This window comes from Lynx canadensis, chromosome A3 (genome assembly GCF_007474595.2).
Source record: "Lynx canadensis isolate LIC74 chromosome A3, mLynCan4.pri.v2, whole genome shotgun sequence".
Classification (NCBI taxonomy): Eukaryota; Metazoa; Chordata; class Mammalia; order Carnivora; family Felidae; genus Lynx; species Lynx canadensis.
The window spans coordinates 38,521,336-38,544,653 of record NC_044305.1 but is presented as its reverse complement, the minus strand read 5'-3'; the positions used below and the strand labels follow the sequence as shown (position 1 = coordinate 38,544,653).

General features: G+C 39.8%; 1 protein-coding gene across 3 annotated transcripts in view; it reads left to right on the top strand.

Moving 5' to 3' along the window:
• TASP1 (taspase 1) overlaps positions 1-19,773 on the top strand; it is a 269,597-nt gene extending 249,824 nt beyond the window's left edge. For 2 of the 3 annotated variants that reach the window (XM_030310108.1, XM_030310111.1), the window contains one exon: positions 18,732-19,773. In XM_030310108.1, the coding sequence (XP_030165968.1) occupies positions 18,732-18,824 (93 nt within the window). In that variant the 3' untranslated portion in view covers positions 18,825-19,773. The remainder of the gene's footprint in view (positions 1-18,731) is intronic. The other variant, XM_030310109.2, reaches the window with a different exon arrangement.
• The last annotated feature ends 3,545 nt before the right edge of the window (positions 19,774-23,318 follow it).

Sequence of the window (23,318 nt, the reverse complement as noted above, 5' to 3'; positions counted from 1 at the left end):
GTTCCTGAGTTCGAGCCCTACATCAGGCTCACTGCTATCAACTCAGAGCCCAACTTGGACCCTCTGCACCCTCCCCTCCCCCCCCCACCGGCTTGTGCTTTCTCTCTCAAAAATAAATAAACATTAAAAAAAAAACTGCTAACTATACTGCTCTATTAAAAATGTTTATAATGTGGGGCACCTGGGTGGCTCAGTCGGTTAAGTGTCTGACTTCCGCTCAGGTCATGATCTCACCGTTCATGAGTTCGAGCCCCGTGTCAGGCTCTGTGCAGATGGCTCAGAGCCTGGAGCTTGCTTTGGATTCTCCCTCTCTCTCTGCCCATCCCTTGCTCATGCTCTGTCTCTCTCTGTCTCTCAAAAATAAATAAACATTGGGAAAATTTTTTTTTAAATATTTATAATGTGTATTTTAAGGATAAAAATGGAAGATCTTAGCAAAACAAGCTCTTAATAGACAGTTAGTAATAAGTCCCAATAATAACTTAATAGAATATACTTCCATTCCAAATTTCTATACATTTCCAGTGCCATATGGGCAGATAGGAAGACCTGGTCTTTAATATGATGACCCTTTTAGATACAACAAGTTCCTGAATCTAGCATTTGTGTTTATGTTTTCTTTTTTATGTTTTTGTTCTGTAAGCCATATCTGGGACAAAAGAGAAATAAGTATAACTTATAAGATCTTCACAAACGTCAAAGTGACAAAAACACATTTTTTTTAAACTTCAGTTAACCAGTATTAGAGCTACTCAAGGATTTATTATACTGCTTAACAACGATTGACTAGGAAGGAAGCCCTAATTCTTTGGCTTTGAGAATTTAGCTATTTAAAAAACTCAGTTTAACTAGGAATAGAATTTTGATACAATAAAGAAGCTCATTTTTTAAAATGAAGTATTTATTAAATAGTATTGAGTGCCTTTTATAGTCAGGTATTTCCCTGGAGACATAATAGTAAACAAGGAAGTCAAGAATCCCTATACTTGTGGGCTTACATGCTGAGGGTAGGGGGGTAATAATAAACAAGGTAAGTAAGGAATATACTATGTTTGTGATAAAGTGCAAAAAGAAATGTGAAGCTGGGAAGGGTTTTAGGAAGTACAAAGGTTCCGATGTTAGGTAGGTCTCACTGAGAAAGTAACATTTGAGTGAAGTCTGGAAGGTTTATGGAAGCAAGGCAAGAACATTCTGGGCATAAAGAACAGCAAGTGCAAAGACCCTCAAGTAGGAATATTCCTGGTATGTTGGAGGGTCATTGAGAAGGCCAGTCTTAGTGAATCAGAGTATGTAGCAGGGGTCCAGATCATAAGTTTATATTGGTCCCTGTCAGGGTTTGGGCTTTTTCTCTAAGATGGGAGCCATTGGAGGCTCACTAGCATCATGTCATTCACTAGCCCATGTGTGACATGATCTGACTTACATTTTAAGAGGTGACTCCAGCTATGAAGGGGAGACAGAGTGTTAGGTTGTTGCCACTCATATAAATGATGATAATGACTGGACTAGAGTGTTAGCTGTGCAGAATCAGTTGTGTGTGAGAATCAGTTGACTTCTTTGTGTGTTTTAAGGTAGAGCCAATGATATTTGCTGATTGATTGGATAGAGGTATGAGGGAAATAGAGAAGGCAATGATGACTCCTAAGAGTTTGGCCTGGACAGTTGGAAGAGTACATTTGGCATTTACTAGGGAAAGGAAGGTGAGTGGGAGAGGGAGAAGGCTTGAGGGGAATGAGGGGAAGTAGAGCTGAATTGGAGTATCTTAATGTTGAGACACGTGTTAGGCATTGAATGGAGATACTCAGTAGAGAGTTGGATATATGTGTCAGGAGAGAGGACTAAGCTGGAGAATACTTGGGAATCTCAAATAAATGCTTTTTCAAACTAGAAGACTGAAAGAGATCACCAAGTGAGTGAACACAGACAGGAGAAAAGAGTCCTGAGGACCTCACATGTTTATAAGTTTGGGAAATGAGGAGTAAAGGAGGAGGAGTTTGGGAAATTGGGAGCGAAGGAGATTGCAAAATGGCCATAGAGTGAGAATTGGCCACAGAGGTTGATGGAGAACAACATGAATGTGGTGTTTTAGAAACCAGGGAAAGAAAGTATTTTAAGGAGAAGAGGGAGACCAACTTTATCAGATGCATTAGTCTAGTACCACGTAACTACGTCTGACCACTGGGTTTAGCACTGGAAGTCTTTGCTTACCTTGACAAGAGCTGTTTCAATGGAATGGCCAAGGCAAAAACCTGATTATAGAGCAGTTACAGAGAGAATGGAAGGGAAAAAAATTGAGGTAACAAGTTCAGATAAGCCTTTTAAAAAACTTTGCTGTAAATGGACATAAAGAAATGGAGTGGTAACTAGAGGAGGAGGTTGGTCTGGAGAGTTTTTATTCTTTCCTCTTTCTTCAATACAGCCAGATGCTTTACTCTATGTCCAAAACACTTCACAAATATTTTTCTATAAAATGAGCAGAGGAAAAGCTGTCCAACTGTTGAGTCCTGAGGTTCCCCAATATTTAATGGTTGATATGGTGAGGAAGAACCAGCAAAGGGAGCTGAAGTCTCAGCATTAAAGTAAAATAAGAGCAAACTCTTAATAGTAGTTTGAGTGTAGCTGGAATTAAAGAAAAGCATTCATTAACTTCTGGGATGAGCTGGCTTAAAGTCACATAGAATTCTTTTTTTTTTTTTTTTAATGTTTATTTATTTTTGAGAGACAGAGTGTGAGCATGGAAGGGGCAGGGAGAGGGAGAGACACAGAATCTGAAGCAGGCTCTAGACTCTGAGCTATCAGCACAGAGCCCGATGCAGGGCCCAATCCCATGAACCATGAGATCGTGACCTGAGCCGAAGTCGGACGTTAACCCACTGAGCCACCCAAGCGCCCCTATATAGAATTCTCTATTGAAATGTAGGGGAGGAAATTTTCTCCTCTACCCTTCTAGGTTCTTTTGGCTGGTCTATTAATTAAATTGACATAAAATAGACTAACAGGAAAAAGCAAGTTTAATTATGTACATATACGAGTCCCATAAAAAAACATGAGACACAAGGACAAATGAGTCTCTTGAGGCCTGTAAGCCATCTTGAGATAAGGAATGGGATAGGGGCCTGGGGCTTCCAAGGGGAGAAGGGTAATTCACAGGACAGTAAGAGCAGATGTTTGGTAATTAGATGTTTGCCCTGCGCTACAGATAAGCCTTTCACAGACACAATTATCCCTGGTAAGGGCTCTCTTTCTGACCAGGCCTCCTATTTAAGTTCTTTTGGGTAGTTAAGGGAGAGATAAAATGGTTTTCTTGATTCTGCCGGGTCTCAGTTGCCCTCAGCTCAAATAATGCATATGCCGAAGTGGTATATTTTGGGGTCTTGTATTTTGCTCCCCTCAGAAGGATGTCTGAACCTTGAAGTGTTCACATGCCTATCCAGCTCTAAGAAGAGTGGACTGGGTTGAGCAATAAGTTTGCACCATTTCCCTAACATTTAACCATGCTCTTTTTTTCAGAGAGCATCTCCCAGGAGTCAGCTTGGGAAATGCTGCTGTCTAGGTCTCAACGCCGTAGTTAGTTCATTGGTATTACATGGGTCAGATCAATAAGAAGTCAGGAAGCAGATGGTTTTAACAAGGAGAACTTTCTTCAAAGGGTTTGTTGGTGGCTTTTATTTTTACCCCTCCCAAATTCCTCACTGACAGATGGACTGAAATTCTCAGGAAATAGTCCATTACACAAATAGTAGTTTCACTCTTTATGATAGTTTAAACATTAGCCTTTCATTTCTTTTCAAATACAAGATGCTCCTTTCAAGCAGTGGTAAAATCTATGTTATCTGGCAGCTTACCAACCAGAAGATTGTAACTGACATTTTGGATTTTCACCCAGTATAAATCATTAGGATGTTGAGCCTTTCCTACCAGGTTCTCTAAGAATTAGAGGCCACTGGCCTGTCTTTACCAAGAAATTGGTGACTCAGAGCCTCCCCTTATAGGACTGAGTATAAACCCCTTCCTTGGCCTGTAGGACTCAGCTACACGCTCTCCTCTTAGCTCAGAACACTTTGCCACCACTAGCCCCTCAGAGAAGAAATATCTGAGATATCAAGTTAGTTATCTACAGTCACACAGCTACAAAGAGGTGGAACTAAGATTCAGGCTGGACAGTCTGAACGCCAGAACCCAAGCTTCTAACCACTTAGTTATCTGGAGAGGCCTTAGCTGGAAGTGTATATTTAGGAGTCTCAGCATATGAATTTTTTTTTTTTTTTTAAACTTTAACATCAGGGGCACTTGGGTGGCTCGGTTGGTTAAGTGGCCGACTTTAGCTCAGGTCATGATCTCGCGGTTTGTGAGATTGAGCCCCACGTCGGGCTCTATGCTGACACCTCAGAGCCTGGAACCTGCTTTGGATTCTGTGTCTCCCTGTCTCTCTGACCCGCCCCTGCTCACACACTCTCTCTGTCTCTCAAAAATAAATAAACATTAGAAAAAAAAGAAAAAAAAAAAAAAAACTTTAAGATCAGCTGAGATGACCAAGGGAGTGAACACAGGTAGAAGAAAAGAGGCCTGACTCCTGGAGAACTCCAGTGTACATAAGTTGGTGACGGGAGGAGGAAACTGCAAGGAGACTGAAAAGTTCTGGCCTTAGAGGTTGAGGAGAACCAGATGAGTGTGGTGTCCTGGAAACCGAGAGGAGAAGGTGTTCCGAGGGGAACAGAGGGACCAACTCAACCAGGTGCTGTTGCTGAGTCCTATGTGGACATTAGAGTTACTTCTGTTCCTTCCTTTTTCAGCAAAGCTGGGGACTAGAGTGGGGACACAGTCATACTTTCCAAAATGAGTCTAGAACAGTAATAGATTGTGTTCTACATTAAACACTCACTAAATCACCCTTCTACATAATTAAGAAAGTACAGGAAGATTATGGGAAGAAAAAAAAAATTCAGTCCTGGCTCTGAGTGAATCCTTCTGGAATATAGTGAACTACCCACATTAACTGTTTTTAACATTTTGGTATATTTCCTTCTGTTTCTGCAACTGTGAATTTTTTTTTTTTTTTACACACAGTTGTGATCATGTGGAAAGCATGGAATGGCATATACTGATTTATTCTTTTATCAGTAATAATATATGGAGCCTGGGTGGCTCAGTCGGTTGAGTGTCCGACTTCAGCTCAGGTCATGATCTCACGGTTTGTGAGTTCGAGCCCCGCGTCAGGCTCTGTGCTGACAGCTCAGAGCCAGAGCCTGCTTCGGATTCTGTATCTCATTCTCTCTCTGCCCCTCCCCTGCTCATGCTGTGTCTCTTTCTGTCTCAAAACTAAATAAAACATTAAAAAAATTTTTTTAATAAAATCAGTTTTTAAGATAAAAATAGCACATGTTCCTCTTACAATATTTGAAAAAGAAGAGTAAAGAAATTTTTAAAAATCAGAGTACAGTACAAAAGGTCTGTACAACCTGAGTTTGCATTCACATTATGGTATCAGATATATGTTTATATTTAGTCTGCGTGACCTATCCACCAACCTTTCTTCCTGCTTGCCTGCCTACCTACTTATCCAAGAGGTAGCCTAGGACAGGCTTTACTCCTGCAGAGATGGGAGTAGGGTGAAAATCCAGCCTCCTAGTCCCAACCTCAGATACTCAGTAGGTGGTTCTCAGTAGGTGGTCATAAAACTACCCTCTAAAAAGACCTCCCAGTACTAGGCTAGGTCTAAGGAAAAGGTGACACAAAGTCCCGGGACCAACTGGAATTTTAGTTAGTTCTTAGAGGGGCTATTAAAAAAATCTTTAACCTGTAAGCGTGTGACTCTTGATTTTGGCTCAGGTCATGATCTCACGGTTCTAGAGTTCGAGACCTGTGTTGGGCTCTGCACTGACAGTGTGGAGCCTGCTTGGGGTTCTCTCTTTTCTTCTCTCTCTGCTCCTCTCCAGCTCATTCATTCTCTCTCTCTCTCTCTCTCTCAAAATAAATAAACATTAAAAATCTGTAACCTGAATTCTAGAAAAATTTAGAAATGTGTTTTTTTTGAAAAAACGTATTCAAACATTTAGAGGGCCTAATACAAAACTATATAGAATGTTAGAATCAGAAAGACTCAGAATATGATTGAGTTGACTTTTTCATTTTTACCTACAAAGTAGCTGAAGCCCAGAGAGCTGGTAACCTCCTAGTCCTGTGACCAACTAGTTTGTCAGCAGCAGAGTTAAGGCTCAGACCCAGTTCTCTGAATCCCAGAACCATCCTGAAATTTGTTGGTAAAATTTGTGGCAATAGCTTTTCTGAGCAAGCCCTCTTTCACCCTGGGAAACTACTTAGTCATAAGCCTCCTGCAGTGAGAGGTGTGTCTCTTAACAGAGCTAGATTTAGAATCCTTCATGGTAAGGCTTTGTGGGAGTAAAGAGAGCCCTAAATTTGGAGTCCACAGGCATTCATTCAAGTTTCAGTTTTTCCACTTCCTCTGTGACGGTAAGCAAACCACATAACCATTCTGAGCCTTGCTTTTTTCCACCTGAAATACAGGTATAGGAAACATCTTTGTACATGGCATTTTGAGGAGATCTCATAGATGTAAAAACATTATGCAAATTAAAGTATTATGCAAATATAGGGACTTGGTGTTTTTATTAAGATTTCTTAAGGAACTAGGTTCACGAAGAGCTAGTTTCTGCATCCTGCAAAGACATAATTGCCTTCAAAGTACAACCCATGTGTGTTTCATTCTTTTGTTCCCTCATAATAAGTGCAGAATAAATATTTGCTAAATAGTGGAGAGCTTTTATCACCTTTAGCAAAATGGAATACTCATGATAATTCTCCATGTGAGTGATGGTATAATAGGTACTGTGGGGCCTGCCATGTTTATGCGGATGCCTTTCCAGGCTTTTAAGTTAAAAATAGGAGGACAATCTTGTCTGATGTTGCCTGTGAAGTGTGGTGTTGCCTGCATGGTAAAAGAAGTAACAAAAGTTGCCTTGAGACTGGAACAACATGCTGTTCTCATCAGACAGCATTTTAAGGCTCCTTGGACATGATATTTATATGTGAGAACAATAGAACTTTTCCCTTTATGTAGACATGTTTCAGTGCTAACAATGAAATTCACCATAATGCTGTCTTTGTGTTTTGTCCACATTCACCATTGGGTCTTTTATGGCATCCTTGTTTTAAATGTGGAAAACTAGGTAGGGGTGACATACAGTTAAATGACTAACATATGGCATTAATTCCTCATTCTGTTGATATTTCTGATTTGTTAAGTTGAACTTAAAAATTACATCTTGAAATTGCTCTGGCCTATTTATTACTTTTAGTGTAAGACAATGATGGAATAAAAGTAAAACATTTGTTTTTGGATTCATTAACAATGTATACAAAAGCTAAATGAAGTAAGCATCAGAGAATGTTAAAACTTGAGAGGCTACTCTAGAGAGAATCCAACCCAAAGTCCTCATTTCATAACTCGGGATACTTTAACTGATTTGCCCACGAACACAGGGGCTTAGGAAGTGAGCACCCAGATCTTTTAACCTGTAGTTAAGTGGGCTTTTCTTCTATAAAATATACACATTATTCTGGACTATATTAAGCAAGTTCATGTGAAACTGTCGACTACTTGAGGACATCTGCTTTCAGGATGAAGTCTAAAGACCAAACACTATTTTTAGAGCAGTAAACTACATTCCAAGGTTTAATACCACACACAAAGAATGCTCAGAATATACTTATTCACGACTTGTATCTCCTTTGAAAGACAGCCCTTGACAGCAGTGGGCAAGGAACTTCTGGGAAAAGGGTGGGGGTGGTAGTGCCTCCTGACTCACTCATTGAGGGGTGAATGCCCCTAATAGAAACAAAGCGATAAAGCCAACCAGACGTATTTCTCCTGCCCTTCTCTCTGGAATCGGTCATTTAAGGTCTATCACATTTGTGCCAGTAAAAGAAAGCATGACTATTATCACATCAGGTAAGAATTCACTATGTAAGGACATAAGATGTGCTTAGCCAACAGAGCCAACTCACAGTACCAAATGTATGGGCCCCGAGTAGCACAGTGATAAATACAGAAGACAAACTTGCCCTGTAGCTGAATGGGTCTTCATTCTATGAAATATATACATTATTCCATAGTATTTTAAGAAAGTTCATGTGACACTGTTAGTAGATGGAAAAATATAAGTTACTGAGGACTCAACAGTTGGAAAATTACAGCAGAATTAACAAGAGAAGGGAAAATGGTAGGGAAAAAGATCTGTCTCTTCAAATGCTTGTGATAATGTAAGATTAAGCAGGAGGCACTGATGTCTCACTAGGCTAAAGTCCTGTTTTCCATATTCCTCCTCATGCTGAATTCATCAAAATTGTATTAATGCGGCCTAACATAATAGACACATAAGGCACACAGCCTGCACTTGACCACTACCTAGTTAGCTGATGTCTGTGATGCTCTCTCTGTCTAAAAGAAAGTGATATGTGCACTGACATGCAATTGTTGTGTAAATGGATGAACAGAATCTGTTGAATCATGCTAGGTCAGTCTTGGAAAATAAGCAGGCTTTTATTTTCAGACTTTTTAAAGATCCACAGCTTCAATATCATTTTGACTGTTTAATTTATACAAGTCTCTTTAAAATTTTATAACAAATGTAAGTTTAAAAATATAAAATTAAGAAATATAAAATGTCTAATTTGCAGTTTGCTCTCTTTCACTTCCCAACCCTCATTAAAAAAAAAAAAAAAAAAAAAAAAAAAAGTCTTTGGGCACCTGGGTAGCTTCAGCTGGTTGAGCAACCAACTCTTGATTTTGGCTCAAGTCATGATCTCATGGTTCCTGGGTGGGGTTGAGCCCCATGTTGGGCTCTGTGCTGACCTCGTGACAGCACGAAGCCTGCTTGGGATTCTATCCCTCTCTCTGTCCCTCCCCCACTTGCACATGCACACAAATAAACATTTTTTAAAAGGAAAGAAAGAAAGAAAGAGAGAGGGAGGGAGGGAGGGAGGGAGGGAGGAAGGAAGGAAAGAAGTTCTTTATTCGTTTGCCAAGTATACTGAACCCCTACCATGTGCCACACTATCTTTTAGGAACTGAGGAAAAAGCAGTGAACAAATAGATAAACTCCCTGCCTTCATGGAGTTTATGACCCAGTGGGGGAGACAAGCAATGAATAAGATAAAGGAGCAAAATAAATGGCTAGTTAGATAGTAGTAAGGACATATGAAACATTGAGGCAGAGAGGGAGATTCAGGTGAGTGGCCAGAGTAAACTTTCTTGAAAAGGTGGCTTTTGAGTACATATCTGGCAAAGTTGAGCAAGTGAGGCACAGGGACAAGGATGGAAGAGCTTTCTGGGCAGTGAGAACACCACTTGTAATGGCCTTCAAGCAGGAGTGTGCTATGTGGTTGAGTAACAGCAAGAAGGCAAGTGGAGAGAGGGAAAGGACTGAGCAAAGGAGGGAGAGCAGGAGGAGTTCAGCTCAGAGAACTAAAGGAAACCAGAACATATGGGGCATTTTTGGATTTTACTCTGTATCACTTTAAGATCTGTATCTATTGAAGACTGAATTATGTCCCCCCAGATTCATATCTTTAAGCCTGAATGTGACTGTATTTGGAGATAGGGCCTTTAATGAGATGATTAAGGTAAATGGACAGAAGGGTGGGGCCCTAAAGTCCTTGTCGGATGAGGAAGAGACACTAGGGTTGTACTAATAGAGAAGAGACCATCTGTAAGCCAAGGAGAGAGGTCTCAGAAAAAACAAATCTACAGATATCTTAATATGTGAGAAAATAAATTGATGTTGTTTAAGCCACCAAGCATGAGGTATTTTGTTACAGAAGCCTTAGCAGACTCATACTATCTTAACACCCAGTTCACTTTGATGAAAGAACTTTCTGCTAGTCAAATTGATCTTGAGCAAACTTTATTAACTGACAGCAATACTTATTTTATGTCAATCCAAAAGGAGCTAATTCATCCTAAAGGCTTTGTATTTGACTTAAAACATATGAGTGTTCAGATTAATCATCCAGAACAGAACTAGCAAGTCAGTCCAGCTAGATATAGTTTCTTTTGCGTTGGAGTTTGAAGGTACCTCTTACAGTTCTTTTATTTCTGTCTCTTTTTTATATAACATAGAAGAATTGGCCTCGGGCTGGTATGAATGAAGAAGCAAAATGCTGTAACTTCTCTTTCCATCCCTTTTATCCCCTCAAACCATGTTCCCTCTTTAATCTCTTATCATCTTTCTTCTAACAAAACTGGTTTCTTAACATCACAAGAAATGATGAGGGGAAAATGATTGGCTGCTTTTGGAGCCTTATTATTTGAACCCTGAGGCAGTGGAAGAATCAGGTATTTATCCTTTCTTTCTTATGTGAACTTTATTTTGGAATATCAAAAAGTTGATGAGGGAAAGTTCTTCATAGATGAATTTCAGCTGTTAATGTAGTGAGAATGACAGAATTAGGAAACCACCCTTTGGGAACTTCCTCATGAAATAAGGGGTCTTAAGCATGATTATCAGTGGCTGCTACAACCATTGGACAAAAGGTTGATGGGGAAACTTTATATGGAAGGATCAGGCTGCCATGACCTAAACCCAGTGGATTAAACCCACTGAAAGAACATCACTAGATATTAGGTGCCTTCTGAACACATGCCACAGGAGAAACAGCTTCACCTGTGGAAAATTCTTGCCAAAATGGTAGCTGCTGCTTCACCTCAGTGAGGGAATATAAGGGTTGCCAAATTTTTCAAGACGAGCTAGAAATCAAGATGCTTTTATATAACTTCTCCATTTAAAAATATTTTCTATTAGGGCACTTGTTGGGATGAGCAGTAGGTATTGTATGTAAGCGATGAATCATGGGAGTCTACTCCCAAAGGCAGCAGCACACTGTATATACTGTATGTTAGCTAACTTGACAATAAATTATATTAACAAAAATATTTTCTAGTTTTTAAAAGTTGGAAAAACTGTGTGGCTCAAACCAAGTAAACTTATCAGCTCTTCCTTACAAAGGTCCAACATGTCATTTTTGTGTCCCCCTGCCCTCCCATTCTACTTTCCTTCTAGTGCCAAGGCCTCTGGAATGTCTTCCTCAATTCTTTGATCCACATCCGTCTTCTCACTCCTAACTTCCTATGGCATTTGTGGTTGGGTATCTGTGGTATTATGATTTATCATAAGAAATGTTTATTTGGTCTTCCTTCATGGTTCCTGACTCACAGCTTCAAAACCCTTGTAATATCCTAAGCAGTAAGAGCAGTGGGATCATATTTTATTATAATTGGTCTTTTGTCCTCAGTTCCTAAAATCGAGATACATCTTTAAGAGTGAAATGGGTGTCTTGTTATTCATAACAAACCCCTTTCAACCACACCAGAGTTTATGTTAATGAGACAACTTACGGAAAACCCCAAGGTAACCTAAGGATGGGGACTGTTGCCAGGGGAATCAACCATGTGATTAGAGAGTTGGGACTTTCAACCCCACCCCCCAACATCTAAAGAGAGGTGAGGGGCTGGAGATAGCTCAGTCACCAATAACCAATGATTTAATCAGTCATGCCTATGTAATAAAATCTCCAGAATACCCGATAGGGTGGAGTTGGTGAACATGTGGGGGTGCTGGGGCAAGTAGCATGTCTGGAGAAGGCATAGGAGCTCTGAACTGCTTCCCAATTACCTTGTCCTGTCCACCTCTTCCATCTGGCTGCTCCTGAATTATATATTTTTACAATAAACCAGTAACTTAGTAAGTAAGCTGTTTTCTTGAGTTCTGTGAGCCACTCCAACAAATTAGCAAACTTGAGGAGCGGTTGTGCTGTTTATAGTGGGTAAGTCAGAGGCACAGGTGACAATCTGGATTTGTGATTGGCATCTGGATTGGGAAGGAGAAAAATTCTCGTGGAACTGACCCCTTAGTCTGGAGGATCTGACACTATCTCCTGGTAGATAAGTGTCAGAATTGAGTTAAATTGTCAGACAATTTGCAGAATTGAGTTAATTGCTTGGTGGTGTTAGAAGACAACTTTGGAGTATTCTACCCTTACAGTGCATGGTCACTGTAAGGGCTTTGGTTAATGGTTTTCTAATCATTATATATGGCTGTACTTGTCTTCCCTACAATGCTACCTGTTTTTAGAAGGCAATTTGCCAGTATTCTACAAGTTTGGTTTTCTCTATAGTACCCAAGTATGTTCATTGTTTTTGAGCCTTAGAAGATTAGTTATATAGCAAGCAGATATGTACAAACCTTTAGGAGTCACTAAATACTTAGCAATTGTTAATTATTTTATCTGTAGCAGCAAAATAGCCCCTATCAAAAATACTGACCTAAAAATGTCAATTTTCCTGAACCTTACCTTTTAGCATGCAGCTAACTTTTCTTTAAAATACCTCATTCTATTTTTGCAAACTATAAAACTTTTAAAATAGAATTCCTCAATTCTGGGATATCCAAAAATCTATAATAGAGATTGTGCTATATAATGTTTTGTTCTATGGCTATGTGTTTGTTTGAATAACAATAACCTAACATTTATTGACACATGTTTTCATTGCATGCAATATCTCATATAGTCCTTATCAAGCTGATCATAAATGCTACTATTATATCCATTTTAGAAATGGAGCCTGAGAAGTTAAGTAACCAACAGAGATTATGCAGCTAGTAAGTGCAGAGGCCTGTATTATTGGGTAAGATAGCACTAGCTGCTCTAAGAAGGAACCCCCAAAATGTGTAGTTGCTCAAATACAATAAGAAGTGTGTTTCTCATTCACATAAAATCCAAATTGGGGATTAGGATTAACAGGATGCTCTCCTCCCAAGTTGTGAACCAGGGTCCAAGCTCCTTATAGCACATGGGCCTCAACGTCATCAGAGAAAAGAACATGGAGAATAGTGCATAGGAAGATTTTCTGCAAAGCCTGGTAGTGGCTCATACCATTTTAGTCCACTGGCCTGATTCAGTCACATAGCCACACCTAACTGAAAGGAAACAGAAATGTAGTCCCTCCATGTGTCCAAGAAGAAGAAGAAGAAATGGCCCAGAACCTGAGATGCTCTGATTCAGTAACCCATGCACACAGCCATCATGATAAACTGTCTCTGTAGATTAACCTTAGAATTGGGCATAATATGTTGTGTATTGCACGTACTGTTTAAGCTTCTGGTTGATAAAAACACCTCTTCTCTGTTTTGAAATACTGTTTCTTAAGTCTGTGCAGAGTGTTTTTTTCAGTGTCATTTGTTCTATTTGTAAATGTCTGAATTGCTTTGACTGTGCTATCTTGCTGCAACCTCTATTTTTTAAAAACAGAAAACCAGGGCGCCTGGGTGGCGCAGTCGGTTAAGCGTCCGACTTCAGCCAGGTCACGATCGCGCGGTCTGTGAGTTCGAGCCCCGCGTCAGGCTCTGGGCTGATGGCTCAGAGCCTGGAGCCCGTTTCCGATTCTGTGTCTCCCTCTCTCTCTGCCCCTCCCCCGTTCATGCTCTGTCTCTCTCTGTCCCAAAAATAAATAAACGTTGAAAAAAAAAATTAAAAAAAAAAAAAAAAAAAAAAAAACAGAAAACCAAACCCTCAGAATTATGAAACCAATGAATAAAATATTTCCAAGAGCTTTTTTTGGACTGTGTCTGTCCAGATTTTATTTTTCTAACCCCACTGAAGGAGGATAAACTTGTTTAAGAGGCTCTTTCCTTGACTTTTGTGGCAGATCGCAACAATTCTAAGAGTGGAAAGATGGATTAAAATATAACCACTAAATAAAGGCTTTGAGACTTTTAAAATTAAATTGTGTGCTTACAGTTTTCCTAGAAACCACAAAAGAGCAGTCACTAAGGTGGTCTTCAGAGATTTAAAGACATGAATATGAATGATAGGAAGTCTCAGCTACTACTTAGATTGTGATTAGGACATCAAGGAATTATACAATTTCTATAATATTTTTTCTTTAACTTTCTCATTTTGAAATCTTAGGCTAAATATGTTATTATACAATGTATTTGATTTTATAGCAAGATATAGGCCTAAGAATATAATTCTTCAAGGAGTGTTAACCTCAAGGATCTCTCTGTGTCAGTCAGGGAATTAGCAAGAAAGCAGAGAATTGTGAGTACAAGGCCATTGGGTTCCACTGGTGTGGAGCTGTTAGCATCTGAGAAATCTAAAACTCTATCTTATTCTAAAAACATAATCACTTGGAAAATTGAAAAGTTTAGTCTTTACTTTAAAAAAATCTGTTTAAAAGAATCTTTACTATGACAACTAGTTTGATTCACTTTTTAATCAAACTGGTTGGTCACACACGTTAAAGCACCTGCGACTGTGTAAGTATAGCCCTTGAGGGTGTATTTTAGTCACTTCACTCAGTGAGCATTTCCAGAGTGTGCGAACGTTCTAGGCCAAGCATTTTGACAGGTGCAAGGAATATAGAGGTACGTGTAAGACAAGCTCCTGTCTCCAATTGACTTTCCATGACAGAGACTTAAAAATTAAAAGCAAACCAAAACCAAGACAGTTACATGACAGGAAGAGAAATGCTCAGATGGGTGCCATTAGAGCTAGAAGAAGAGCTTCTAGTTTGAGTTGGGGATCCAGTCAAGGGAGTCTTTACAATGAGAAAGAACCAGAAAAGGACATGATAGACATGGAGTCATGGTTAAGTGTATGAGTGGGGCATGCAGCAAGAAGTGGAGGAAAATAGCCCAAAATGAACCTGTCTGCTGCTTTTTCATGTATAATTTTATATGTTATTTATCATTAGTTATAAATTTCAATAAAAATACATTGCTTTTTAAATTGCCTTAAAGACACCTTGTTATGGGGCGCCTGGGTGGCTCAGTCGGTTGAGCGACCGACTTTGGCTCAGGTCATGATCTCACGGTTTGTGAGTTCTAGCTCCGCATTGGGCTCTGTGCTGACAGCTCGGAGCCTGAAGCCTGCTTCAGATTTTGTGTCTCCCTCTCTCTCTGACCCTCCCCCACTCATGCTCTGTCTCTCTCTGCCTCAGAAATAAATAAATATTAAAAAAAAAAAGACACCTTGTTAAGTTCTTAATGATTATAGGGTACCCAAGAATCTACACAGTCTCAGACAATATAAAATACTTTATTGTGCTTTTAAATGGTGACATATAAATTCATTATAGAAAATGGTCTATTTTTAGCTACAAGAGGAATTCAAACCCACTTCTCTAAAAGAACTTTTCGAGATAAACACTCATATAAACATTCTCTTAAACAGCTCCCATTGTTTATAATGTGATTTGATGCTCCATTGAAATTTCCAAAGAAAGCTTCAAATTCTTCCGGCTCAAACTTTTTCAGACCAAGGGCAGTGATTTTCTGATGAATCAGAAGATCATGTTGATGGATGAAACTGGGGAAGTACTGACATTTGGATGGATTGTTGGCCATTGTATTCCTCCCAACACCAAGATCACGCCAATGTGTTTTGCAATCACAAAATCCCTCCTGACTAGATGATGATTTAAGAAGTTAATCTTAGCTAGTTTGTCTAGTTGAGCATTTCCGTCCTATGTAAACAGTAAAATTTATACAAATCTCCATGTATTTTCGAAATATTTTGCCATGTACTGTTAACAGATTATCTCAAGACCACTATCATCTTTTCCAATCCTTTTTCTTTTCCTTTCTAACTCTCCTAGAGACTTTGCAGTTCAGTTCAGTTTATTTAGTTGTTCTTCTGTCGTAAACCTGGTGGGGGTGGGAGTGTCAGAGATAAGTTTAAATTGGCCATCTGTGTTTTTGTAAATCTCAAGGGATTGTTATCAAGTCCCCTGGTCCGTGGGGCAAGAATTTCTTCCTTCTAGCTCTGGTCTTTTCTTTGGTCAGCAGGAAATCAGTTGCTTTAAGACCAACATCCCCCTGGTCAAGTTGCAGGCCATCTGCTTGGACATATGTTCACTCTTTGATCTTTAAACAATTAATTTATTCTCTGTAGCCTCTGGTGCCTGGACCACCAGGCCTGCCAGGAGGTCCCATTGTATTCTCCCTGAATCTCTGGGAAACATGAAGACAGGTTTTCCTGTGAGCTTCTCTTTTAGGGACAGATATTTTAATGAACCTGATTGGAGAATTCCAGCCTATTTGTGAACAGAACCTGATGGTGTTAATGTTTCTTCTATGGGGCTCTGCATTGTAGATTCATTCCTAACTAACCCCTTCTCTTAATACTATCATATGGACTACTACTCTGGTCCAGGTCAGAAATTGTCATTTCTGCTTTATTCTTTTATTATTATTATGGTAAAATTTACATAACAAAATTTACCATTTGATCCATTTTTGAGTGCGCAGTTCAGCAGTATTTAGTATATTCATGCTGTTGTATAACCATCACCACCGCCTGTCTCCAGAACTTTTCATCTCCTCAAACTGAAACTTTGTACCCATTAAACAGTGACTTCCCATTACCCCTCCCCCAACCCCTGGCAACCACCATTCTGTTTTCTGTCTCTATGAATTTGACTAATAGACACCTCATATAGGTGGAACCCTACAATATTTGTCCTTTTGCAGCTGGCTTATTTCACTTAGTATAACATCTTCAAAGTTCATCCATGTTGTACTGTGTGTCACAGTTTCCTTCCTTTTTAGGGCTGAATAATGTTCCATTGCTATATATACTATGTATCACATTGTGTTATGAACTCCTGGGTTGTTTCCACCTTTTGGCTATTGTGAATAAGGTCACTACAAACATGGGTCTAGAAATACCTTTTTAAGTCCCTGCTTTCACTTGTTTGGGATATATATCCATAAGTGGAATTGTTGGACCACATGGTAATTTTATGTTTAAGTTTTTGAGGAACCCCCATGCTGTTTTCCACATTTTCAATCCCTGTCATAGTTGCATGATGGTGTTTATGACTGTAGGGGGTGAGATTAGGGATGAAATTGACTGAGGGACCTCTATCTACTCTTCCAGGGATCTTTCTTGTTTAGAAGAACCTTTTTAAAAAACTGATGAATGATAACTGGGGAGAAAATTCTCTTTTACCTCATGTTAAGAAATTTCTGGAAGAATAAAAGTGGCTGTATCAACACTGAGAATTGTGAGAATTGAGATTTTTGTGCCTGATGTGACAAGGACTTCTGGGTAGCAGAATTGAACAACACACCCTGTTCTAACTCCTGCTAGATTAATGAGGCACCACAAGAAACAAAAGAGCTACAAGTTTTCCTACTGGGGACTTCTCGGGTACAATATATCCATATGGTGAGACCCAAGTTTGGCCCTCAAATGCAGCAGTGAGGCCAGATTTTGGGACAGGGTTCCCAGAAGCATGAGTATGGTGAGTGAACTCACTGATCCTCATATCCCAGGAGATACCACAGAGACTGCCTCACCCAGCTCTCCACCTGAGGCAACAGACCTCACCCCCCTGTAGGTTACAGGTTGCTTCCTGCCTTGCACACAGAAAAACTAAGTGCCCAAAGAACACTTCCCATTCTCTAGAACTTTCCAAGTTGTTGATGTATGTCAGCTACTCTAATGGGACTTGTGTGGTGAGATTAAACAATAGTGTCCACGCTCAAACTATAACAGAGTTAGCTTAGCTGTTACTCCATCTAAAACAGGCTTGTTTCACATTTGGTTGCATGAGAGGATATCATTCCCATTCTAGACTTCGCCACTTCACTAGCATCTAACAGCCTCACCTTGGGCTTGAACTTACTTCAGTTCAGTCCTTAGGAAAAACTTGTTTAGAGTAGCAGAATTAGAGAGGATTACCTAAAGGGATATGCAGTCCTTCTGTTCTTCTTAGAAACTCCCGACATTTATCTATCCCTGGATTAAGCCAGATGGTCAAAAAAAAAAAAAAAAAAAGAATTCCTGGCTGACATCATCCTGACCCTTTATGGAACAGCTTTTACTATCTTCTGCTCAGAGCCAGCCTCCTTTGAGTGATGTTAACACTCAGCCCTACAAAACTCCTTGTTGTACAACTGATGTCTTCACTCACCCACAAAACATGGTACCCAGTGTGTATGAAGCCCTGTAAGAGAAATAGTTCCCAGACTTCCTACCGGGAACAGGAGTTCTCCTCTGAGCAGTTGGTTTGTTGTGAGGCTGTGAACACACACATGAACCACCTATCTGGTCGTGGAATGAGGATGCTGAGAGACAGGGCAACAGTCTGCCTCTAGCACAGGTACAGAACTCAGGCTAGAATTGCATGGTAATCTCATGCCTGTCTTTACCTTATTTTATAAGCTCTTATTTTTCTTTTCTCTCATCGCCTCACTTTTTAGGTTGTTGAATTGTCTGAATTTTTGCAAGCTATTCAAATCCTTTAGGGAATAAAATATAAACATGAATCGGGTATTCTCAGTTGCTTTGAATATTCAGAAGACAAAATGTATATAAATTACTAGTTTTCAGAGGAACTAGAATATACTTAATATAGTTGGCGTTAAAACCATGACTATTCTGAATACGATGAAATTCTAAGTTCTTGTTCAATCTGTGTCTCTACTTGCTAGTGCTATGCTTAGCATATAGTAGTTGCTCAGTAAACATTCCCTGCAGGATTTGAACAAACAAGATCTCTCTGCACTTAAAGGTTACCACCCTCATGTTCTGTAGATACTGAGAAGCAAAGAGAGGCTGTGTCACTCCAGTATTTCCTCCATCCTTGTCACATATGGGAGGACACAGCTGGCACTTCTAACGCTCTCCTGTCTCCCTCTCTGCAGACTCACATTTCAAGACTCCCTCCCGGTGCAGTGGCAGGACAGTCCGTGGCAATCGAAGGTGGGGTTTGCCGCCTGGAGAGCCCAGTGAACTGACCCTCAGGCTGAGCATGAAGCGTCTGAGAGGCATTTCAGAACCTGAGCTTTTCGGGGTTTTTAACTGAACTTGGATGTTTTATCTTCGCCATTTTATAATTCCTGTTGCAGCCTCGTGCACTGCTCGCGACACTAGTGCTGCCGTGGTTAGCGCTTAGTGACATGCAGGTCTTCGGCAGGTGACGGGACTGAGTGTGCGTGTGTATGTGCGTGCGTGTGCAGTGCGTGTGCTTGCTTCTCCCCTGATGAAATAGAAACTCCTTACTGTGTAACCTAAGACCGGGAATGACTAAATCATCTTCACAAAATGTGTGCTTTACTGTTTACAAGTAAAACCTAGAGTTGCAGGAAACATTTTTGATTTCATAAAGAGGTACCAGCTGTTGTTGGTGTAATGTGTCCGAACTGAAGAGTAAATCTACTTGTTTAAATGATTTGACAGTGGTAGTGCTCCATTCAATAACAGTAATAAGTGATACAGTGTTTTATTTGTTAACCAGTTTAAGTGGATCCTGTAGTAACTTAAACTGTTATTCTCATCCCTCATATGGGGCATTTTTCTTTAACAAAGAATGGTTTCAGTGAAACAATCTAGCAGAGAATTAAGGTCAGAACCTTTTTAAATAATAGTCTTATTGATAAAGTTTGTACTTCTTTCCTCAAGCTTTTCTAAGCTTAAAAACTGCATATCTTTGAGCTATATGTACTATATTATGAAAGAATATGTAAAGAGAACATACAGTAATGCACAGTCCCTAATTTGTGTATAATGGAATGTTATTTACAATGTAACACTGTAAATAAGAAAGCAAAATTTATGGGAAAATTCAATATTATCTTTGTTTCCTGTTTAAATATATTTTTAAGATAAAGGCACAAAAATAAAAGAAGCATATTACTGAGTACAGTGTGTGACTCCTCTTCTCAGACTAATAAATTAATCTTTTGAATCCTAGATTGGAGAGCCATTTTTTATTTTGTTTGTAAAAAGTTACTTCTTCCAGAAATCATCCCTTTATCTTTGTTGCTATGATTCTGATAGTTCAAAACCTGTCTTTGTGCAGTTAGGCCTGGACACTAACATGATGAAAGTTGAACTTAGCTCATGATTGAATGGCCAGTATCAAAATCCCTAAAATGTTTATTGCGAGTTGATAAAAACTAACAAAGGGAAGGAGTAAGACCGCTTTGGTTTGAAAAACTGTAGTGGCAGCTGAAAACTCAATGGTTTCAGCTGATAAATTGCTTCTAAATGTTATAGTTAGTGATTCTGGAGCCACATAAGAAAACCAAGACTTTTCTTTTGATTTTATGTGTAAGAAGTGGCTATCAAGAAGATACTAAAGATAGACTCACTCAGGGAGAGGAAGTTCCCTGCACCATATAATCATGGCTCGGGCGGTAACTGATAAAGCCCCAGATGAAATTATATACTTGACATCGATGTATGGCCAAATTATAAAGGAAAGACAACCAAAATGGAGTGGGTGTAAATATGAATGATTTGGGAGTTGCTGATTTATATTCCTTGTACAGGCAATTACATTTGTCTCGCTGTGTTCTCGTAGACAGGTTGGTGCCATGATATCTGTTTCTCATTCTTAATGAGGCTGAGAACTTAGTAAGTGATGGGCTGGCTGGTGGGGAGCCTTTGGCTTCAAAAGCTTTCAAAGACCTGTTACCTGTTGGCAGAGTTTTTTGAGGAACTGGACTGGATCACGTAAAACTATCAGGACACTTTGGAGTCTGAAAATCATCTGACCTATTTCACCAGGAATGCCATTTCTTTTCATCTTCTTTTGACTTTATTCTGCTCATATTTAAAAGTTTGGGCTTGTTAAAGACCCTTTTATGAAGATTTTAAAAACTGGTCAGTATAAAAGAGCACAGCCCCTCCAAGAACAGTTTGTTAAAGCTTCATTCTCCAATTTCTTTTTTCTTTCTTTCTTTCTTTCTTTCTTTCTTTCTTTCTTTCTTTCTTTCTTTCTTTCTTTTATTTTTAAATTTAAGGAATATTGTCAAACCAGGAGGGAAAAAAAGTGATATTCAGAATCATTGAGGCACCAACGTAATGGGCAGTATAAGTGCCTTAGTGATAAGATCAGATATTAAAGAGCAGATACCAGAACCAGAGGATATTGACAGATATAAAATCAACCTCATTTCACACAAAAGTAGAAAGAGTCGAAAGAAACAGATAAGAAAGTAACTTCATTCCCTAGTCTGGTTTATATCACCAAGATTCTGAAGCAGTATTTTAACATGGATGAACTTACCGTCTGCCTATATTCCATTTCCTTTTAAGACCTGATCATTGGATGCTCGGTTCTCTTGAGTACAAATAAGCCTGGTCTGGATCCCTCAAGGCCATCACTGCAATCCTGCTCTGGGTTTGGAAATGGGAATCTTCTGGAAGGGCGAGGAGATGGAGGCCATGTGCTCTACCTTAAAGGAGCCTAGAGTGTCCATGCTGTCTGATGAGGCATGAAGGTCTTGTCCAGGACTGTCCTTCTCGCTTGTCAGCTCTGCCTCTCCTCCCTGCCTCCTGTGTGTCTGCCCAGAGCAGACCCTTTCTCAGCTTTTCACTGCTGCTTCTAAACAGGAAGTTGAAGTCCAATATCGATGTATGTATAAATCCGTCCTAAATGCTAGTCTGTGGTGCTTATCTGTGAGCAAAAATGGATGAATTGTAGTTTATGGCTATAGGAACCTCTTTGTTGGCTGCTCAAAAGTCTTTTTTGCCTAATTCCTCACTTTCTCCCATATTTGAGAGGCGGTGATGGTGCATTGTAGTTACCAGCAAATATGCAAGGTTTGGCTGTTTTGAAGTACTGGTAGGAGGGGGAGGGAGGAAAGGAGGCTGTGAAGAAGGGAAGATTTAGAAAAGTGCGGAAATTATTCTTGAATCTTGAGATTGTATTAAATTATTGTGGATTTTTTAAATGTTTACTTATTTTTGAGAGAGAGATAGGGTGCATGGAGGGGTGGGAGGGCAGAGAGACTGAGAGTCCCAAGCAGGCTGCTCACTGCCAGTGCGGAGCCCGACGTGGGGCTCCAACTCATAAACTGTGAGATGATGACCTGAGCCAAAATCAAGAGTCTGATGCTTAACCAACTGAGCCACCCAGGCACCCCTGTGGATTTTTTTTTTTAATCTGGTCATTGTTATTATAAAAGCAATTCATGCTCATTACAAAAAAAAAAAAAAATCAGAAAATAGGAAAGCAAAAAAAAAAAAAAACAAAACAAAACTCATAACTCCACTTCCCTAGAGACAACAGTTAACACTTTATCTTGTACCCTTTATGACCTTTTTATGCATACATTTTCTGTGTTTTTAACACCAAAATGGGTTTATATGACCTGCCATTTTCACTTAATAATGTCATAGGAAGATGTCCAGACTTAATAAGAATTACCTCATTTATTATTGGTTCAGCTAATGTTGTTCAGTACATATATTTTATCCTAAGACTTCTGTGGAAATCTGTCTCAGTACTAACAGACTAACAATACAGTCAGCATCTGTTTTCTCAGGGTACAGATCCCTGCAATGAGCACTGTGAGGTCTTACTTGCCCTTGAAAGCCAGCTGAGCAGGTGTCCTAGGGCAGACCATTGCCATTGCCCATTGATCCTCCATTGCAGAGTGCCCCCAGACAACATGTAAAGGCTAGTATCTGCACCTCTATGCCTCAGGACTTGTTCTGGAACCATAGAAAACTGCACTGTCCCTGCACACAGCAGGCCAGAAGTGTCAGGGAATCAGCACGGCCCAGAAGCAGCTCACATTTGATGAACGGAAGTTGTATGAGCATACTAGTTCCTTTGCTTCTTGGGTGGTATAAGTCGGGTGTGTGTTTCACACTGTGTTTGAGAGATTTTCCATAGAAGTTAAGCTTCAGTTGCCGCCTGTGGCAGTTGACTTATTAATACACCTTGTGTTGACTTTTTTCCCTTCCCTATTCCCTTCTTAGTGCCCCTGTTTTATGATTCATGGGGTCATCTCCCAGATGAACTGTTTGTACTTGCCACCCTGTCTCAGGGTTGCTTCTTGGGGACTTGAAACTAAGAATCCATTCTACATAGTCTTGGCCAGGAGGCATTTATACCCTCTTCTGATTGAGAGGATGAATTCACCAGTCTACTTGTGCCCTGTACTGGAGTCTCTTCCTGCCTTGTGCTCCTGATGAACCATTTTAATCCATAATATCTGATTGAATATTCTCCAAGTGATAAGGCTGGATGTGCCACAAAACTGGAAGGAAGAGAGCCTGGGAGGCTCAGTTGATTAAGTGTTGACTTTGGCTCAGGTCATTATCTCACGGTTCCTGAGTTTGAGCCCCATGTCAGGCTCTGTGCTGACAGCTCAGAGCCTGGAGCCTGCTTTGGATTCTGTCTCCCTCTCTCTCTGCCCCTCCCCCACTCATACTCTGTCTCTCTTTCTCTCTCTCTCTCTCAAAAATAAATAAAACATTAAAATTAAAAAAAAAAA